Consider the following 19,899-nt stretch of genomic DNA (forward strand, 5'->3'; position numbering starts at 1 on the left):
AAAATAATAAAAGATAAAAAAATATTTTATCTTTTATTTTTTTTAAATGAAATATACACATCAATCTTTATAGATCATACCTTTCATTCCACTTCCAGTTCCTATGTTGATAGGGGCGGGACTTCTACTTTTTTCCACAGCAACAAAAAATCTTTTACGTAGGTGGGCTTTTCTCAGTATTTTGTTGTTAGGTATAATTATGCTTTTTTCAGTCGCGCTGTCAATCGATTAAATAAATAACAATAAGAGTTTCATCTATCAATATGTGTGGTCTTGGACTATAAATAATTATCTTTCTTTAGAATTTGGTTACTTGATCGATTCACTTACTCTTATTATGTTAATATTAATCATTACTGTTGGCATTTTGGTTCATATTTATAGTGATAATTATATATCTAACGATCAAGGATATTTGAGATTTTTTGCTTATATGAGTTTATTTAATGCTGTCTGATTTGTGTACTCCAAATTTTTTTAATTTTTCAACACAAATCGGAGGGTCCGAGTACAGAAATCGAACGGTCCGATTTGTGTACCTAAAAATCGGACGGTCTGATTTGTATTCCGTACATTAAATCATCCAACATTTTAAAAAAATACCACAGTAGATCACAATTTAAAAAAATACCATTGTTAATCCAATATTAAAAATAAAAAAGTGATTAATATGTATCCGTATTCTGTAGTTTAATCTTGAGTTATTTTTTGAAAAAAAAAAAAACAGCAACTTAAATAAAGAAGGGAAATGTTTAACGTAAATAAAAAAAATGGAAACTCACGTGAAGTTGATAATTGAGAACCGTTAAATAATTTAGCTGATTTGACTAAATTTTCATCTAACGGTTCTCAACTATCAACTTCACGTGAAGTCGACTGCACTTAGTTTACACAAAAAAATGCGCAACCTATAATGATTTTTAATTTTAATAAATAAATTAACGAGATATGTGTATTTTTTCAATTTTCGTATAGTGTAAACGGGATACATGTCTTTGTAAATATAAAAATATATTTTTTAAAAATAATAAAAAATATTAATAATATCACTAATCAAAATTTTAGCATGTAATTAATACTTAAAAAAAGTTGGTAGAAGAGATTAAAATAGATATGTTTGTTCAATTGATATTAAAAAAGTACATAAAATAGAATAGAGATAAAAAATTTGTACGTGTTCAAGTTCCATGAACAAGTGGGAAGTGTGAGGTGAGGTTGATAGATAAATAAAATAGAGAAATAATGAGAAGATAACCGTTTTAACTGTGTGTTAGGAAGATAAATAAAGCAGAAAAATGATGAGAGATAACCGTTTGTCAATTATTAAGAGAGGTTGATGGGAATAAATAAAACAAAAAAATAGTAGGAGATAACGTTTGACAATTGTTAGGAGAGATTTGCCAATTATTAAGAGAGTTTTACAATTGTTAGGAGAGATTTGTCAATTATTAAGAGAGGTTGAAGGAATAAATAACAGAGAAGAAGGATGGAAAATAACCGTTTCAACTTCATGCTTCCATCTTTTAAATATATTCCTATGCAACAAACAAAATTTAAATATATTTAAAATTTGAGAAAATTACGTTCCCTTCCCCTGCGAGATGCTAAAATGACATTCTCATCTCCTCTATTTTATAAATGTACACTCTCCTCCCTTCTAACTTTTAAAAAACTTCATCTTTAATATATTTTAAATTTTTTGTGCTAACTAATGTTAATTTTATCTATTTTTTAAGAAAAAATAAATTATTTTTTTAAAAAATACCCATTAGAAAAAATTTTATTTTTGTCATTAAATTTTGCTTACCAAAAATATCCTTTAATAAATTATTCTTTTATTGATTAAATTATATTTTTTTAAAAATTTAATAATTATATATTTTTTTTTCTAAAATACCCTTCAATAATTTTTAATTATTAAATTATAATTTTACCAAAATTTTTGTTAACATTTTTTTTATATTTTACTATTAATTTTTTGATATCTATATATATTATTTTAATATTAAATAAAAAATTTTAGTAAGATTATATTTTTTTTACCAAATATAGGAGACTCGAACCCGCAAGCTATAACTCATTAGCAAAGGAGACTCGTACCCGCAACCTCTTAATTGAATATGAGGAGTCTATGCCATTTGAGTTATAACTCATTGATTATTTTTCAATATCAATATATTAATTGTTATATATATTAAAAGTGGTAATATTTTTTTATTTAATACTGAAATAATATATATTGATATAAAAAAATTAATAGTAAAATATAAAAATAATTATTAACAAAAATTTTGGTAAAATCACAATTGAATAATTAAAAAATTATTAAAAGGTAGATATCTTAGAAAAAAATAATTTAATTATTAATTTTTTTAAAAGTGTTTTAATAAAAATATAATTTAATTAAAAAAATAATTTATTAAAAGAATATTTTGGTAAGCAAAATTTAATGATAAAAAATAAAATTTTTGCTAATGGGTATTTTTTCAAAAAATAATTTATTTTTTCTTAAAAAAGGATAAAGTTAATATTAGTTAACACAAAAAATTTAAAATGGATCAAAGAGGATGTTTTTTAGAAGTTAAAAGGGAGGAGAATGTACATTTATAAAATAGAAGGGATGGGAGTGTCATTTTAGCATCTCGCAGGGAGGGGAGTGAAATTTTCTCTTAAAATTTTTATATACTCATATACAACAAACAAAATTTGAAATATAATTATATTTAAATTATATTTTAAATTTTTATGTACTCCTATATAACAAATGAAAATTGCAATATATATAATTTGAATTTAAAAATTAATACTCAAAAGAGTACATACCAAATTTAAAAATTTTGTCCGTTAAAAAATAATAGTATTAATAGTGGGTAGTTAAAAAAAGGTAATCGTATTAATAGTGGACAGTTCAATGATCCACTTATCTATACCAATATATAATGGGGATATAGGAGTTTGGTATCCAATTCTTTCTTCCCATTTTACCCTCTTTCTTCTTTTTTTTTTTCAAGAAAATGTTTTACCCACTTCACTTTTAATATAAAAAAAACTGTTACTACGTATTTAATTTTTTTATTTTTTTTTTAAATTATTTTTACCTATGACAAAATTTAAAACTAATTCATTTTATTTCAAATAATAACATAATTTGTTGATATCTATACCAATATATAATGAGGATATAGGAGTTTGGTATCCAATTCTTTCTTCCCATTTTACCCTCTTTCTTCTTTTTTTTTCAAGAAAATGTTTTACCCACTTCACTTTTAATATAAAAAAAACTGTTACTACGTATTTAATTTTTTTATTTTTTTTAAATTATTTTTACCTATGACAAAATTTAAAACTAATTCATTTTATTTCAAATAATAACATAATTTGTTGATATTCTATAACAAAATTAATTAAATTACAATACACGGTTTAAATACTTCTGATGTCTATTGTTTATCTTAAAAAAAATTACATATAAACGTGTACTCTTAATTAAATCTATACCAATTTATTAAATTATAATACACAGTTTATATATTTTTCTGATGTCTATTGTTTATATTTAAAAAAAAATTACATATAGAAGAGTACTCCTTAATCAAATTTATACCAATATATAATGGATTATACCAATATATAATGGGATAGAAAAATTTAGTATCCAATTTTTTCTCTCTATTTTACCCCTATTTTTTTAAGTTTGTTAAACACTGAATTCAATATAACAAACTGTTACTACGTCCTCTATTTTTTTTATCAAAAAAATAATTTATCAAACTAATTCACTTTCAACCCCACCACATGTTTTAAAACTGATTTACTTCCAATAAAAAACTGCTACCACTACGTACTCAATTTAAAAACTGACCCACTTTCAATAAAAAACTGATCCACCTTCAGTCGTACTTAACTCCCAACAAAATTAAATTACTCTTTCACTTTCAATTTTGGTCTCGCAAAGGTTTTTCTTCTCTGCATCTTGCTATCACGAAATCAACAATCACGTCAACGTCGACCACTTGGACAGAATCTGCTAGGCGAAGAAGACAGAAAATGACCGAAGAACAAAGATAGCAACACCTGACTAGAAGACGTGCAACTTATTCGGAGATGATTCGACAAGAAAACAAGTTGTCATATTAATTGATACAACTTCAATTCCAACTCCAATGCCAAACACAAGTGGAGGTACCACAAACATAAGAGTAGCCCGATTGACTACAATTAAAACAGGCAAATAAAAATCTATAACAATATATAATGTCGATACGGATTAACCTCTTTTTTAATTCTTTATTCCAATAATTTATTCGTTTATTAATTTTATCCGTTTTCAATTTTTCTTATTTCTCTTTCCAATTCTAAATGTGCTTCTCTGCATGTAACAATTATTTGGATAAGTTTTTGTGATTTTCTGAACTAGATAGTGACTATGCTAAATGTTGATTTTAGACGCCATGTATGAAAGGAGAAAAAAAATAATTAGGAGTGATAAATAATTTTTTTATTGATCTTATCATTTTATTTTGGGTATATTCTTTATGTGAGTACTTTATACCAATAGTTAATCTCATTATTCAATTTTTAGTGCTTCTCGTCTCACCATTAGGTGCACTTTTTCTGTATTATTACTGTTGCCATCATTCTCCTTCCTTCAATATCGTGATTGTATCGCCTCCATCTTTTCCTCGCTTTCATTCACTACAATTGCAAATTTTATACCGTTTTACTATAGTTATTAATTTCACGCATAACTTTCACCTTCATTTTCCTTTCTCTTCAGTTTACTTACCAAACTGTATTAATTCTTATATATTTTTAATCTATCTTTCACATCTAAAGTTTTCTTTCATCAATTTAATTTTTAAAAAATTATTTTTTTATATGATATTTGTTTTTTAATTTTTTTTATATGCATATACCTATCAAAATGAACCGAAGAACTCTTATAAATTATTTTGTTAATTTTTTTTTTATTTTTTTAAACGATTTTGTACAAGATAAAATTATTTTTTAAATTTTTTAAAGTATTAATTATGTAGAATATTTTTTTAAATTTTAAGTGCATCAATATTTACCTTTTAGTTAAATCTCATTTTTTTAAACTGTTTTGTATTTAATGATGTTATTTTTTTAATTTTCTAAATTATTGATTATATAAAGTATTGTAATTAAAATTTGAGTATATAAATATTTATTTTTAAATTAAATTAAATCAATTATACAACAAAAAATTTACTAATTTTTTATTCCACAATATTATTTGTTTGGCATATAGTCCTGATTATTTGATGAGTTTAATTTTGATGGTGATTAGATGTACGTGTAAAACTATTTTATACTAATAGAACATCAAAATTAAATTCTTATTTGATTGACATAAAAAGACGCAAAAAAAATTGTAACTACCAATGATTTGTTAAAATATTGATATGTTTATTTCCTAAACTATTAACGATGTAGAGTTCTGACATTTAAGTATATGCAAATTTGTTTATAATTCAATTAAAATAAATAATTTATATTTCAAAAAAATTAATTAATTAAATATTATTTGTTTGGTATATAGTATTGATTATTTGATTGGCATATAAAAGATGGAAAAGAAAATGTATGTATCAATAATAAAGTGAAAAAACTCTCAAGGATATTTTGCTAATTATTTTTTAAATTTTTAATCAGTTCTATGTCGGTTAATATTTTTTTTTATTAAATATTAGATTGACATATAACATTAAAGATATGGTAGGATAATAATATCTATGAGTTAGTTTTTTTAAATAATCTGATAACACAATAAATATCTAAATTTTCTGTTAAAAACCGTTTCAACCTTTACAATATTATACAGGCTAATTTAGATAGCCAAAATAAACTAAAATAAATAACAACAAGAAGATATAGAATTTCACTTTTTGTTATATAATACAAAAATAATATAATAATACAATAAACTGTAATAAAAATAAAGTAAAATAAGTAAAAATAAGAAGATATAGAATTTTATTTTTTGTTCTGTAGTACAAAGATAATATAATAATCTAATAAATTGTAATATTCTGGTACAAAAGAACATAAAATTTAATCAAAAATACTATTTGTACACCAAAATCAGTCACCAATGTATTTGTATATAATAAATACATGTATAGTTTAATTTATTTTCAATGTGTATTTGTATTCTAGCATGTATTTTATACGGGTGGCGGACTTTGGTGTACACATAGCATAACTCAAATTTAATATTATTCTTTTCAGTAGCTTTTTATTTTTTTATTTTAATTTTATTAAAAATACTAATATAATTTACTTTTAACTTTTAACTTTTAACTTTTAAGATAAATGTAAGGATGTGACATTTTATGTATTAGATAATGTAAAAAATTTATTATAGAAGAAGTTAAGAATATAAGAGAGAGAAAGAAAGAATTTTTTAACCTATTAAATATGAGTTATATCAAGTGATGATTAAGAATAAAACAAACATACAACTTATATAATAGTAGTCAAATGTAAGAAGTAATGACAGTCTTTTATTCTAAGGGTCTATATTAAATTGCAACTTAATTTTATAATTATTAGTTAAAAACTTACAATAATATACTATTTTTGTTATATTAGTTAAAATAATGTATTTAATATTATTTTTAAGGATTACTGACATCAAATTTTGATAATTTGAGCAAAAATTTTGAATGTTTTATTTCGTACATTTTTTTAATAGAATAATAAGACAACTTAAAATTCACATCAAGAAAAAATTACTGTTTTCATACATTTAGATATTCAGAAGACACAAAAACCAATTCTTTAACAACACTTCAACGACTCATAAAAGTTAACATAATAAATGATTATAGATCAAAGTGATAGACAAGATTGAAAGTTGCGATAATAGTACTTTGTGATAATTAATTACGATTGGGTAAAGAGAAGGTGTGAGGAGAAGAAGAAAATGAGAAAAGAGAATAAGGCAATAATAGTGTACGATAGAAATAATAGTAAGAGAAAATAATAGTGTGTGATACAATAAGAAGATATAATAAAAGTATACATTAATAATTTAAAAAAAATTTAAATTAAAGATAATTTAATAAATTGAATATAAAATTTAAAAAATAAAATATTTTTTATCTATTAAAATTATGAATATAAAATTAAAAAATAAAATAACTTATAAAATTTTTATATTTATTTTTAAATAAATTTTTTATTTTTAAATTATTTTATCAAATCTATAATTAATTGAATTTGTCCCTACTATATTAAGGAATCAATTTAATTGAATAATCTTGAAGCGTTTATATAGTTATTTTTATAATCAATAAATCTGACAGTTTTTTCAAGACTCAAAAAATTATTAATAAGGATATATATGATGAATTACGAAGATTGTTTTCAGGTACACAATTTTTATATTCTCCTATTTTATTTATTAATTATTCTTATAGTTTGATATTTAAAAATAAAAAAATAAACATTCTCATTTCTTCATTTTTTTTTTCATTACTTATAAGAAAATGAAGACCTCTTCAGATTCATATTTTGGCCTACCACTTAAAAAATATGAAGACAAATATAAATATCTGTGACATTTAAATAAAAATTAACTTTTGTAAATAATTAATATGTATTTTGATTTATATATAATTTTTTTGAATCAGGATAATATTATTATAATTATTTTTTGAACTATATATATATATATATATATACTTCTTTACTGTATATTTTTATAATTTAACATTTTAAAATTTTTTTATAATAGTTTTAATTTTAACAAAATATTATATAAATAAAGTCATGCCAATATTAAAATAATAAAAAATATTTATTTAATAAATTTAAAAAATAAATAATATATTAGCAAAAAATAAATTTAATTTTTTTAAAAAATAATAGAAAAGCGGCTGAACAGGCACGATAGTGCCTGTTGAGCCGCTAGTGTGCTTTTAACGTGTTAACGTGTTTATTTTAAATATACGGTCCATCTTCCCTACTTTCACCTAAACATGTTAACGTATTTAGTTTAAATGAACAGTTCATCTTTTCTATCGTTTAAAATGGACGGTTTATCTTTCTTATTATTTAAAAATGTAAATCTTCTTTATTATTTGAAACATTCTATTTTTAAAAGCTTGATCCAATTTATATTATTAATATTTTTTATTATTTTTAAAAATTTTATTTAAATATTTATAAATACATATCTTGTTTATACTGTAAACGAAATAACTGTAATCGAGATATACGAAAATTAAAAAAAATATTCATATCTTGTTTACACTGTAAACAACACATATAAATGAGATATATGTAAAATTATTTCGTTTACAGTATAAAAAAATATAAAAAAATATTTATTTTGATAAATATTTTTTAAATTATTTATTTTAATAATTATTATAATTAATTTATTTATTAAAATAAAAAATACGAACTCAAATGGCATAATCTTCCCATACTCAATTAAAAAGTCACAGCTTCGAGTCTCATATATTTGGTAAAAAAAAAAAATTACCTATTTAGAGTTTTCCACTTTCGCGCCCGAAAGCGAAAACCTAATACCAAGATGTTGAAAAAATGCACCCGCATTGCCACGCTGGCGATCCGAGACAAACACATCTCCTCCAATCGCAGACAGTCTCACCCTCCTATATAAACCAAAAGCCAATCGACCACTCCACACAAAATTTAAATCCCGAATTCGCATCTGTCATCAAAATCCCGCGCCATGGGTTCTTCAGAAGCAGCAGCAACAACCAACAAGGGCGGAAGAGGCAGACCCAAATCCTCAAAGTCCATTTCCAGATCTTCCAAGGCCGGCCTCCAATTCCCCGTCGGCCGCGTCGCTCGATACCTCAAGGTTGGCCGTTATGCCCAACGGGTTGGGTCCGGGTCACCCGTTTACCTCTCCGCCGTACTCGAATATCTCGCCGCCGAGGTTCGTCCTTTACTTCCCTTATTCTAATTTTCTTAACCTTCATATTCGTTACTTTTGGTTCTTATGGTTTTGGTTGGTTTAGGTTCTGGAGCTTGCCGGAAATGCTGCGAGAGACAACAAGAAGACTAGGATTATTCCGAGGCACATTCAGCTTGCGGTGAGGAACGATGAGGAATTGAGCAAGCTCATGGGATCTGTGACCATTGCGAGTGGTGGAGTTCTGCCGAATATTCACCAGAATTTGTTGCCTAAGAAGGTTGCTGGTGGAAAGGGCAAAGCCGAGATTGGATCTGCTAGTCAGGAGTTCTAGGTGCATAACATAGAGGATTGCTTAGATTATTGGGAATTGGGACTGTTTCAATGATGTAAAGGTTCTTTGTGATTTGGATAAAGGAAAGTTATTCTTGGTTTAGAAGGACTATAATGGACTTAGCACAAAAATGTTATTTATTTAAAAGTTATGAAGAATTAGTTTATTAATATTTTGAAGGGCTACCATACTAGTAGACAAACGAAGTCACGTAGAATTGTAGAAATTCTTGATTATATTCTCCCTCTTGAAAATTGTTTTGAGTTGGCATGAAATGAAAAAACGTCTCCTTTACTCCTTAATCTCAACCCTTAAACCCAAATCCAAAGCGTTCTATTTCTATATCTCGTCCTTATCACTTTCGAGTAAACAATCAAAATGGAACCCGTTAACCAACGTTGTCATTACGAACCCAACCCTGGTGGCCATGGAGTCTTGCTCCACCATGCGCCAGCTGAGGCAGATCCAGGCCCGCATGACCCGCACGGGCCTCATGGGCCACACATTCCCAGCCAGCAGAGCCCTAGCTTTCTGTGCCCTCTCCGACGCCGGAGACGTTCGTTATGCCCACGCTCTCTTTGACCGTATTGAACACCCCAACACCTTTATGTGGAACACCATGATCAGGGGCTATTGCAGGGCCAATGCTCCTGCCATGGCGTTCTCCTTCTTCCTCCGAATGCTTCTCCAACTCTCCAAGATGGACTGCAGAACCTTCGTTTTTTCGCTCAAAGCGTGCGAGCTGTTCTCGGGTTCTGTTGAGGGGGAACTGGTGCACTGTTTGATTCGGAAGACGGGTTTTGATTCTGAGTTGCTAGTGCGAAATGGGTTGGTTCATTTTTATGCTGAACGTAGTTGGCTGAAAAGTGCGCGCCAGGTGTTTGATGAAAGTTCTGAGAGGGATGTTGTTACTTGGACCACAATGATTGACGGCTATGTGGGAAATAAGTCTTCAGATTCGGCTTTGGAATTGTTTGGTTTGATGTTGAGTAGTGGTGTTGAGCCCAATGAGGTGACCTTGATTGCGGTGCTCTCGGCGTGTTCCCAGAACGGTGATCTTGTCATGGGAAGGAGTATCCATGAAGACAACATAGCAAGGAAGAATGTAAGGTATACTTTGAGTTTAAACAATGCATTATTGGACATGTATGTGAAATGTGGTAGTTTGATGGCTGCTAGAGAGCTTTTTGATAAAATGGAGACTAAGGATGTTTTCTCGTGGACTAGTTTGGTTAATGGGTATGCTAAATGTGGTGACTTGGAATCTGCAAGGAGGTTTTTTGATCAAACTCCTCATAAAAACGTGGTCTCATGGAATGCAATGATAGCAGGATATTCTCAGAACAACAAACCCAAAGAATCAATAAAGTTGTTTCGGGAAATGATCGCAGCAGGTATGATTCCCAGCGAGCATACCTTAGTCAGTGTGCTCTCTGCTTGTGGCCAGCTGAGTTGCTTGAATTTGGGACACTGGATTCATCACCATTTTGTCAATGAGAAAAGGGTGCACCTTAGTGTGACTATGGGAAATGCAATTATAGACATGTACGCCAAGTGTGGAAGCATTGATGCAGCAGCAGAAGTCTTTAAAGTAATGCCAGTAAGAAGCCTGATTTCTTGGAATTCCATGATTGCATCCTATGCTGCTCATGGCCGAGCAAAGCAAGCTATCATTGTATTTGATCAGATGGTATCTATGGGATTTAGGCCAGATGATGTTACATTTGTGAGCTTGTTAACAGCTTGCAGCCATGGTGGGTTAGTTTCCGAAGGACAAGAATATTTTGACACCATGGAAACGAAGTATGGGATAAAGCCCAAAAGGGAACACTATTCGTGCATGATTGATCTACTTGGTCGAACAGGGCTTCTTGAAGAAGCTTACAAGTTAATAACGAGTATGCCAATGCAACCTTGTGAAGCTGCTTGGGGTGCGCTTTTAAATGCGTGTAGAATGCATGGGAATGTCGAGCTTGCTAAATTGTCAGCTGGTAACCTTATGAAGTTGAATCCAGAAGACAGTGGAACATATATTCTCCTGGCAAATATCTGTGCCAATGATCGAAACTGGGGCGATGTGAGGAGGGTGCGAAGTTTGATGAGAGACAAAGGTGTGAAGAAGATTGCTGGTCATAGCTTGATAGAGATTGAGGGTGAATTTAAGGAATTTTTGGTTGCTGATGAATCAAACACTCAATCTGAGGAGATCTATAAAGTACTGGATCTAATGTATTTGTTGTCAAAATTGGAAGACTATGACTCTGAGTTATTTATTATAGGCTTCAATGGCTAAACCACTTCTCTCCAACACATTCCCAGTTAAACATGAAACCGAAATCGAATCCAGAACCTAAAACTTCTCTTCCAAAGCTTTTCCGCAAGCATGTATTAGTAAATCTGTAGTAAAACATTTTGGGTGAGTTTCAGTTTTGTTGTTAACTCCCCACCAATATCTAACTTTACACATAAATAAAACATCAAAAATCAAACCCCCCCCCCCCCCCCCCCCCCCAAAAAAAAACTTTCTTCCTCCCCATCACTCTATTCTTCTTTGCCACTTTTCCATTACCATGTCTCTTTTGCTATCAACATATCATACAATCAGATTTTGAATATTTTTGGGAAGTCAAAAATATCAAACTTACAAAATGAACCTTTTGAGATGATATATTGATATATTACCATTATTTTTATATCAACTTCTCAAATTTCTTTACCAAAATAAATAAAAGCTTATCGTATTTACTCTTCATTTATATTTTTCTTTAATTATAGGTGTAAAAGTAATCTGTTACTTTCCAATCAAAACAAAAATTGTTTTCTTAATCATATTTTTAATACATTAAGTAAAATGCAATTTAATCCTTTTAAAAGCAGTAATCTTCAAATTATATCAAACGTACCCTTAGAGCTTAGTATGTATTTATGAAAACCCTTAGTATACATTTAACTATAAATGTGTCTTTTATTAAACCTCTCTTCTATCTTAATACCCTTAGACCTTAGTATGCATTTCTGAAAACCCTTAGTATACATTTAAGTATTTAACTATAAATGTGTCTTTTATTAAACCTCTCTAGTCTCTTCTACCTTAACCTATGACAATAATAAAGAAGTCTTACGACCCACAAATTCAGAATTCAGTTATAATTTTAGTCTTTATTATTATCCTTATCTTATATTTATTTGTTTTTATTTTTTATTTTTTGTAAAGAAAAATAAAACTAAATTAAGTACTAATAAAATGATGATAATAAAAGAGGTTTAACTAAATATAAAATTGAATAGAAAATTGTACGATATCAAAAGAGCCAAAACACTTTTTAACATCCCCATATTAAATACTAGGCGTTGATCATCATATAGAAAAAAATTAAAACAAATAAAATTAAAGAGTAGACAAGATTTGTTCTAATAAAAATGTGGGTATTCCTTGCGATTTTGTTCTTCCTCTTCAGGAGTGAAGCCATGATCTTTGATGTTGAAGATTCTGCGTATCTCATCTATTTTCTTTCCCTTTATCATATTTTTTATAGTTCCGTATATCAGATCCATGAGATTTCTAATCTCAAGATAATTTGCTGCCATCAACAAATCATAAAGGCCGTTAGAATCAACATTGAAAAATTGAGCTTCCCAAGCCTCAAGATCTTCTTGGTTGTCGTTGTGGTGGTGAGTTTGGTGTGTACAATAATCGATGACCTTCTTGAGAGTCTTGGAGTCAACGCAATCCAATGGAATCTTGCTCTCTTCATGGTTGTACAACCCATCTTCGATCATGTTGTTTATGATCACCGAATGTTGCACCATCACTTGTTCTTCCACACTAAAAATCTCCTTTTCCGAACTGCATAGCATGATCTTCTTCAACGGAGAACCCATCACTAACAATAATAATAATGTATTGCTTCAACTGTTTGATTATTCAGAAAACCAAAAGTGTTTGGAGTTTAAGGACTATACAGGTAAAACTAAATATATAGAGAGCATTAGCCTATGAAAGATAAAAATAAATAAAGATAAGATAAAGATAGATAAAAATAAGATAATAATAAAAACTAAAATTATAACTAACTTTGTGTATTATGTTAGACTGAATTTGTGAATGAAACTTCTTTATTTGTAACGAGCTAAGGTGAAAAAATGATTTAATATCTTTCTTCTTTTCAGAACTTATAAAATAAAATATTTTTCAAAAATTACATTTACATAATTGGTTGAAAGCTTTATTTCGAAATAGGGCCAGGGCAGATTGTCTTGGCTCTTGCTTGGAACCACATAGCCAACTGCTTAATTAGTCTTTCTCATGTTGATTATTCAACTGCTGAATTCATGCTTGTTTACTTCTTAGTACTTACTTGAGTATCGTATCCCAAATAATAATAATAAAAAAATGGTTAAATATATCCATAGTCTTTGGTGTGACAGGGAGGGATTATTTATTTATTTTATTTTATTAAAAATATTATTTATATATTAAAATTAATTAATAAAATTAATTATATAAATATATGTATATAATTTATTTTTAATATATATTTTATATTTTAACGTAAATTTTATTTTAATAATTAATTTTAATAGCTAATTTTAATATACAACTAATATAATTGTTATTTTATGGATAAAAATGGACAACCTCTAAAGCAAGGGCGCAAGTGGAGGCAAAAGTCTATGATATAACATCATTCACGGCAATTATAAATTTTAGTAAGTGCCCGTTCAGATGAGGCGTCTAACGCGCCTCTGTGATTCTGACACAAAGTTATAGCAAAAAGAAACGGTTATATGGGTTTTTATTACTTTTTGATTTGACCTCAGTTGCTAACTTTAATTTGAAAGGTGACCACATGACTAAGACTTATTACAAAAACAAGTTTTAAAATTTAGAATTCTTGACTAGTGGATTTTAGGTTCTACCGGCCCAGTAAAAAGAGAAAAAAGAAAGAAAAAAAAATCACAAAGCCCTAAGCCAATTATAAAACAAAAAAAGTCCTAAACCCTTAAAAAAAAAGGCCCTAAGCCCCTTTACTTCCCTTCCCCTCAGTTCTAGCCTTTGTGCCCTGTATCAAGTTTGGCAGGCAAGAAGGTTGCTTCAAACACCGTAGAGAGTAGTTGCAACCTCCACCTCCTTGCCGGTGTTCAACTTGTCTAGCCCCGAGAACCGTCGCGTCTGATCGGTGGACATCCGCATTGATCCAGCATTCTCGAAACGCGTCTGTTCCACCTTCGGTCACCGTGTGTCTTGCGAGCTTTTCCTTTGTTTGAGCGTTGGTGCCGACGCGTGTTCGAGCAACCGTTCAGGCCTCTAGTCAACCATCTTCATTGAGTTTTAAAGCTGATAGGTATTGCTATTGCCTTCTATTTTGGAGCCAGATTTGGGTTTGATAAAGCTGATAGGTATGTCTCACTGTAAAGTGTAAATAATAATATTTTTCTTAAGTTAACTTGGAACTATGTTTTGGGACTTGAGATGGTTGGAACTTGGAAGTAAGATAACATTTGGGTCTTGCTTGTTTGGTTAATGGCATTCTTGCAACTTTGTTTATGTTTGCCATTCATTCATCCATGAAGTTATGAATTACCTTGTAATGCAGGAAACGCCTTTTCAATATGATTAATGAAGTGCCCACAATATTTGAAGTTGTTACTGGTGCAGCCAAGAAACAAGTGAAGGAGAAGTCTTCAGTTTCGAACCATAGTGGCAGCAAATCAAAGTCCAACTTTAAAGCAGTAAATATTTTTCTCCTTGCACTTACACATGGAAATCATGTATTTTTTGTCTGTGCTTGTTTCTTTGAGCGTGAGAAACTCATGTACGTTTTTCCAGTCTGTTGATACAGGATCCCTTTAAAATTGAGTAGTCAATGAGTTAGTTAATTTTTTTATTTATTTTTCGGGGTCTCAGTAGAATTTCAAAATAATGGAAAGATTGTGGAAATTGAAAGTGGTGAAAGTATGTGCAGCGTATGCATTGAATATTTATCTATCTTGGAAGGTGAATGCATCTCCTTTTATAACTTTTATCCCTTTCAAGTAAGCTGCGTTGTAAATGACTGAGTTGTCTGTTGATTTTCATAAAGTTTGAAAGCTAAGGTGATTTGTTTTTGTCATCCTTCTTCTTCTTTGTTGGATTAATTGTTCAGTTATTGTTTTAGTTGATTGTTGTTTTAATTAATAGATTGATGTTTCAGTTCTTGCAATTTAGAATATTCATATGTTTAAGGTAGCTCCATTCGCACAGTAGCCTGGTATATATGCAATTATCTTGAATAGGCCAATTGAATGTTTTATTATCCTTTGTGTTGTTTCTATGCTTCTGTTGTGCAGGTAGTTTTGATCAAATTTATTGGTTATAAAATCATAAATAATATTTCAGATACTGAGAATGCATTCCTAATTATACTTATCACAGATATAATCGTTTGGAAATTTCTTTTTGCCTTTTCTAACTTGTTTCTTTTCAAAATATGTCAGATATTTTGAATTGGATTATACTTATCACAAATTATAAGTTGGCATAGATTATGTTAAAGTTTGTTGCCGCCGTTTACAAGTAGCCATTCGAACAATTTTTGAGTCGGCCGATTTTCCATGGTGAGTTTTTTTTATATTTTTGTTGGTTTGTTATGTTATTTTAAATGTCACTGTTATGAAAGAAAGGAAATTTTTGGTGAAGTTGAGTTTATTTGGCTATAGAGGTCGGAAGTGGAAGAGTCGGAGTACTATTCAGAGGAATTGGTCCGTGCCCCTGATCCAGTTGAAGTTCTCCATGTTGATGGTGAAGGGAGCAATGTAGGCGAGGAAGGGAGTGAGGGATTCGAAGGGGACGAAGGTTTTGAAGAAGAGTCAGAGATACATGATGAATTTGGGGATGGGTTCTATGACAACTGGGAAGAAAGAGCAATTAATGAAATTGCTGATCTAGGTTGTATGAATTTGAAGGAAATCACAGTGGAAGAGATTAAAAGTCTCCATTTTCCAGATCGGGAAGTCGCATTTTTATTCTACAACTTATATGCAAAAATGAATGGGTTTGCCGCTCGAAGGTATAGGTCTCGGCGTAATCTAAATAATGAGTTGATACAACAATCTTTTGTATGCTTCAGGCAGGGCTTTCGGAAGGCAAGAATTTGTGATGGAGTCGAAGTTGCTGATTGGAAACGGGAGCCGAAGCCAGAGACTAGGTGTGGCTGTGAGGCAGAAATGCGCGTCCATATCGACAAGGATACGGGCAGATGGATTGTAACATACTTCCAGGAAGTTCATAATCACAAGATGCTTGAGGACACACTTACTTTCATGCTTCCAGGACATAGAAGGATGAACTCGGCAGCAATTGATCAAATGAATATGATGTTAAAAGTCGGCATCAAGACCCCACAGATTTATGCATCGTTTGTGCAGACAGCAGGTGGGTGTGAAAATGTTCCGTTTTTGAAGAGAGACATGTACAACAGAATTGACAAGCAACGGAGGATTATTGGTGGGGATGCAAGTGCGTGCCTGAAGTTGTTGCAACGTATGGAAGTAGAAAATCCAGGAATGTTTGTTAGACACCTAGCGGACAAAGATGGTCGTTTGGTGCATTTATTTTGGTGTGATAACTGCAGTCAACTAGATTATGAAATATTTGGGGATGTATTAGCATTTGATGCGACATATCGCAAGAATAAGTACATGTGTCCGCTAGTGGTTTTCTCAGGGGTTAATCATCACAATCAAACAATCGTGTTTGCCGCTGCCCTTGTTGCGAATGAGACAGAGGAAACATATAAGTGGCTATTGCAGCAATTTTTGGAAGGCATGAAGGGCAAGGCACCCGAATGTGTCATCACTGATGGTCATGGAGCCATGAAGAAAGCAATTGAATCAGTTTTTCCAAATTCGTATCATCGTCTGTGTGCATGGCACTTACTCCGAAATGCAACCTCAAACATAAGCAATCCTGTGTTTACATCTGAATTCAAGAAATGCATGTTATTTGACTATGAAGTGGCAGAGTTCGAACAGCACTGGAATAATGTGGTTTCTGAGCTAGGCCTACAAGATAATCCCTGGGTGTGTGATCTATATGCTAGAAGACATATGTGGGCAACTGCACACATCCGTGGTAATTTCTTTGGGGGCTTCCGAACCACGTCAAGATGTGAGGGGCTTCACTCTATGCTCGGCAAGTTTGTGCATTCCCGGCACAACTTAAAAGACTTTGTTGAGCAATTCTTTCGATGTATTAGTCAAATGAGGTCCCGGGAAGCATTCTCTGACTTACAATCCACTGTTGGGGATATGGTACTACAAAGCCCTCTACGATCGCTTGAAAGGTCTGCGGCAAGTGTACTGACAAGAGAGATATTTCTTATTTTCCGACCAATGCTTTCACGGGCTTGCACGTTAAAGGTAAGGTCGTGTACATTCACAGCATGTTCAGATATCTACTCCCTATTCCGGTCTGGAGATTCTGCCCGAGAGTGGCGCGTTTCACATTATCGAAATGGGTCATTCTTCAAGTGTTCGTGCATGAGGATGGAGACCCTTGGGATTCCTTGTGACCACATTATAGCAGTATTTCATCACCTTGATATCACTGAAATGCCTGCGAGTGTAATATTGGAGAGGTGGTCAAAAGATGCCCGTTCGAGGGTAAGGGCTTTCATGGAAAAGGGACCGTTTTGCTGGGATTCAATGGTTACCTGCCGCAATTGGATGTTGAATGACCTATGCAGGGAGTTGTGTGTGCTTGCTTCTGCACAAGTGGATGATTTTGTGGACGTCACTGGTAAATTGAGAAATGAAATTTTGCACTTGAAAAGCAAGAGAGTTTCTCCAATTGGGGAAGGAACTGATCCTCTGGTGTCATCTACTCTTGAGGATTGTGTAAGGGATCCACAGGTTCTACGTCACCACAAGCGCCGTAAATTTGGTGTGGGTAGGCAGCCATCTAGCAAGGGTATAAAGAGATGTGGAATTTGCCGCGCGGTTGGCCATAACCGATTATCTTGTTCACAAAGGCATACACACGGGCAAGGACACACTGCTGTTGATAGTGGTACCCAACGGAGGGCTGTTTATGAAGAGGCTGATTATGGTGACTATGAAGATTCATGGGAAGAGGTTAGTTGAGTAGTATGCGTTACGTTTTCCTTTTAAGTAGTTAGTTTTTTCTATTATGTCATGAATAGTATTTGATTTGTTGTTCATGCTGCCTTTGGTTAGTGCCACCTTTGGAGCGGTCACGATGCTAGCGAGAACCATGAAGACGAATCTTGCGAGGAAGACCATTACTTGGATGTATCTTTGTCGGAGCCATGATCGTTTTGCATGACTTGTGGAAGCAAGTGTGTTTGAGTTGTGTTTTACCTTTATAACAGATTAATGATTTAAGTCTAAGCAAGTGTGTTTGAGTTATGTTTTACCTTTCTAACAAATTAATGAATTAAGTCTAATGGTGTGCCTGTGCTGTTTTATTTTTGTTGGCTAGATTAATTACTTAATTGTGATGTGCACAATGCACAAATCAGCAGGTTGCCAAATCATATATGTAAGTGAAGGGATTGTGTATGTAGCTTTCACGGTTTATAATTGATGGTAGTTTTCATATCACATTTTCTTGTCTCACATAAATTTTTTTTTGTTTAAAAAAAATGTAGTTTCTCTTTGGCTATAGTAAAATTTTTAACTGTACTTCTTGTATATTAGTTTATTATTATAATTTTGTTGTAATATAAATTATTAATCCAATTAAAAAGACCAACGTAAATAATAAAAAACTAATTTTAAGTAATAATAAAATCAGATTATATTTTAGAATAGTATTAAAAAGAGTACTGAGAGTACTAAGAAATTTATAAAAAAATGAATTTAATAAAGTATATTTTCATCAATTATTTACATATTTTTTTTTTTTGTTTTTAACAAAAAATGTATTTTATCTATTTTTATATGTTATTTTTAATGTAATAATTAAATAATAATTTTTATTATAGAATTGCTTCATAAAATTAATTTATATCTTTAAATTACACTAACAAAATAATAAAAAATAATGAGTTCAATTTATGTTAATTTTTACTTGGAAGTGATTTTGAAATGTATGATCCAAACACAGAATTAGCATAGACACAAAACACAACAATCCATAACATTTTTAGAGTGCATCTATACTCCTAATACAAGATAACAACATAACAAAGCATGACAAACTGAGCTGATACTAGTAGCATTGAGGTTTCAATAGATACATAACAAAGCATGACAAACTGAGCTAATACTAGTAGAATTGAGGTTTCAATAGATGGTTTGCAAAAAAAAAAACTAAAAATCCTAGCTCTGAGCTAAGATGTAGAAGTATGGTTGGTTATCCATTGTGTTCGCTCGTTGAATGGAGCCATTAACAAAGCAACAGCAGTGTGCAATCTGACAGCATTTTCCTCCATCTGCATTTTGTAGGACAGGGAGGTTTCAGTAATACAAATAATGATGATACAAAATGTTATAGCAACATACCTGAGGCATCAGATTGCGTTGGAAGGCGCCACCCATGGCCATCCAGTTGAGGACCCAAATAGCCGAGGTCTCCCTGCAGCGATATATACCAGCATTAAGTCATCAAAAAAAACACCACAATTCTCAAGGGTTAAAGTAAATGTTT

General features: G+C 30.7%; 2 protein-coding genes and 2 pseudogenes across 3 annotated transcripts; 3 read left to right on the plus strand and 1 right to left on the minus strand.

The window, feature by feature from the left end:
• The first annotated feature begins 8,679 nt into the window (after positions 1–8,679).
• LOC107645382 (histone H2AX) lies at positions 8,680–9,362 on the plus strand. The gene is made up of 2 exons (XM_016349395.3): positions 8,680–8,938; positions 9,021–9,362. Exons 1-2 carry the CDS (start codon positions 8,729–8,731, stop codon positions 9,246–9,248), a joined length of 438 nt encoding a protein of 145 aa, XP_016204881.1. The 5' UTR covers positions 8,680–8,728; the 3' UTR covers positions 9,249–9,362.
• Positions 9,363–9,379: 17 nt separating this feature from the next.
• Positions 9,380–11,737, plus strand: LOC148554431 (pentatricopeptide repeat-containing protein At2g22410, mitochondrial pseudogene; annotated as a pseudogene). Its single transcript, XR_015886146.1, has one exon. The product of XR_015886146.1 is annotated as a pentatricopeptide repeat-containing protein At2g22410, mitochondrial pseudogene (transcript).
• Positions 11,738–12,584: 847 nt separating this feature from the next.
• On the minus strand, positions 12,585–13,182 carry LOC107647897 (SKP1-like protein 11 pseudogene; annotated as a pseudogene).
• Positions 13,183–15,953: 2,771 nt separating this feature from the next.
• Positions 15,954–18,560, plus strand: LOC107646248 (protein FAR1-RELATED SEQUENCE 5-like). The gene is made up of 2 exons (XM_021105757.2): positions 15,954–18,362; positions 18,465–18,560. Exons 1-2 carry the CDS (start codon positions 16,182–16,184, stop codon positions 18,558–18,560), a joined length of 2,277 nt encoding a protein of 758 aa, XP_020961416.1. The 5' UTR covers positions 15,954–16,181.
• Positions 18,561–19,899: the final 1,339 nt, after the last annotated feature.

This window comes from Arachis ipaensis, chromosome B6 (assembly GCF_059453495.1).
Source record: "Arachis ipaensis isolate K30076 ecotype BB chromosome B6, ASM5945349v1, whole genome shotgun sequence".
In the NCBI taxonomy this organism is placed as follows: Eukaryota; Viridiplantae; Streptophyta; class Magnoliopsida; order Fabales; family Fabaceae; genus Arachis; species Arachis ipaensis.

Bases quoted from the DNA above. Each gene is read 5' to 3' on its own strand.
- LOC107646248 (XM_021105757.2), top strand. From the start codon at position 16,182: ATGAATTTGAAGGAAATCACAGTGGAAGAGATTAAAAGTCTCCATTTT. The intron at 18,363-18,464 runs GTTAGTTGAGTA...GCCTTTGGTTAG, and splicing joins ATGAAGATTCATGGGAAGAG to TGCCACCTTTGGAGCGGTCA.
- LOC107645382 (XM_016349395.3), top strand. From the start codon at position 8,729: ATGGGTTCTTCAGAAGCAGCAGCAACAACCAACAAGGGCGGAAGAGGC. The intron at 8,939-9,020 runs GTTCGTCCTTTA...TGGTTGGTTTAG, and splicing joins TCGAATATCTCGCCGCCGAG to GTTCTGGAGCTTGCCGGAAA.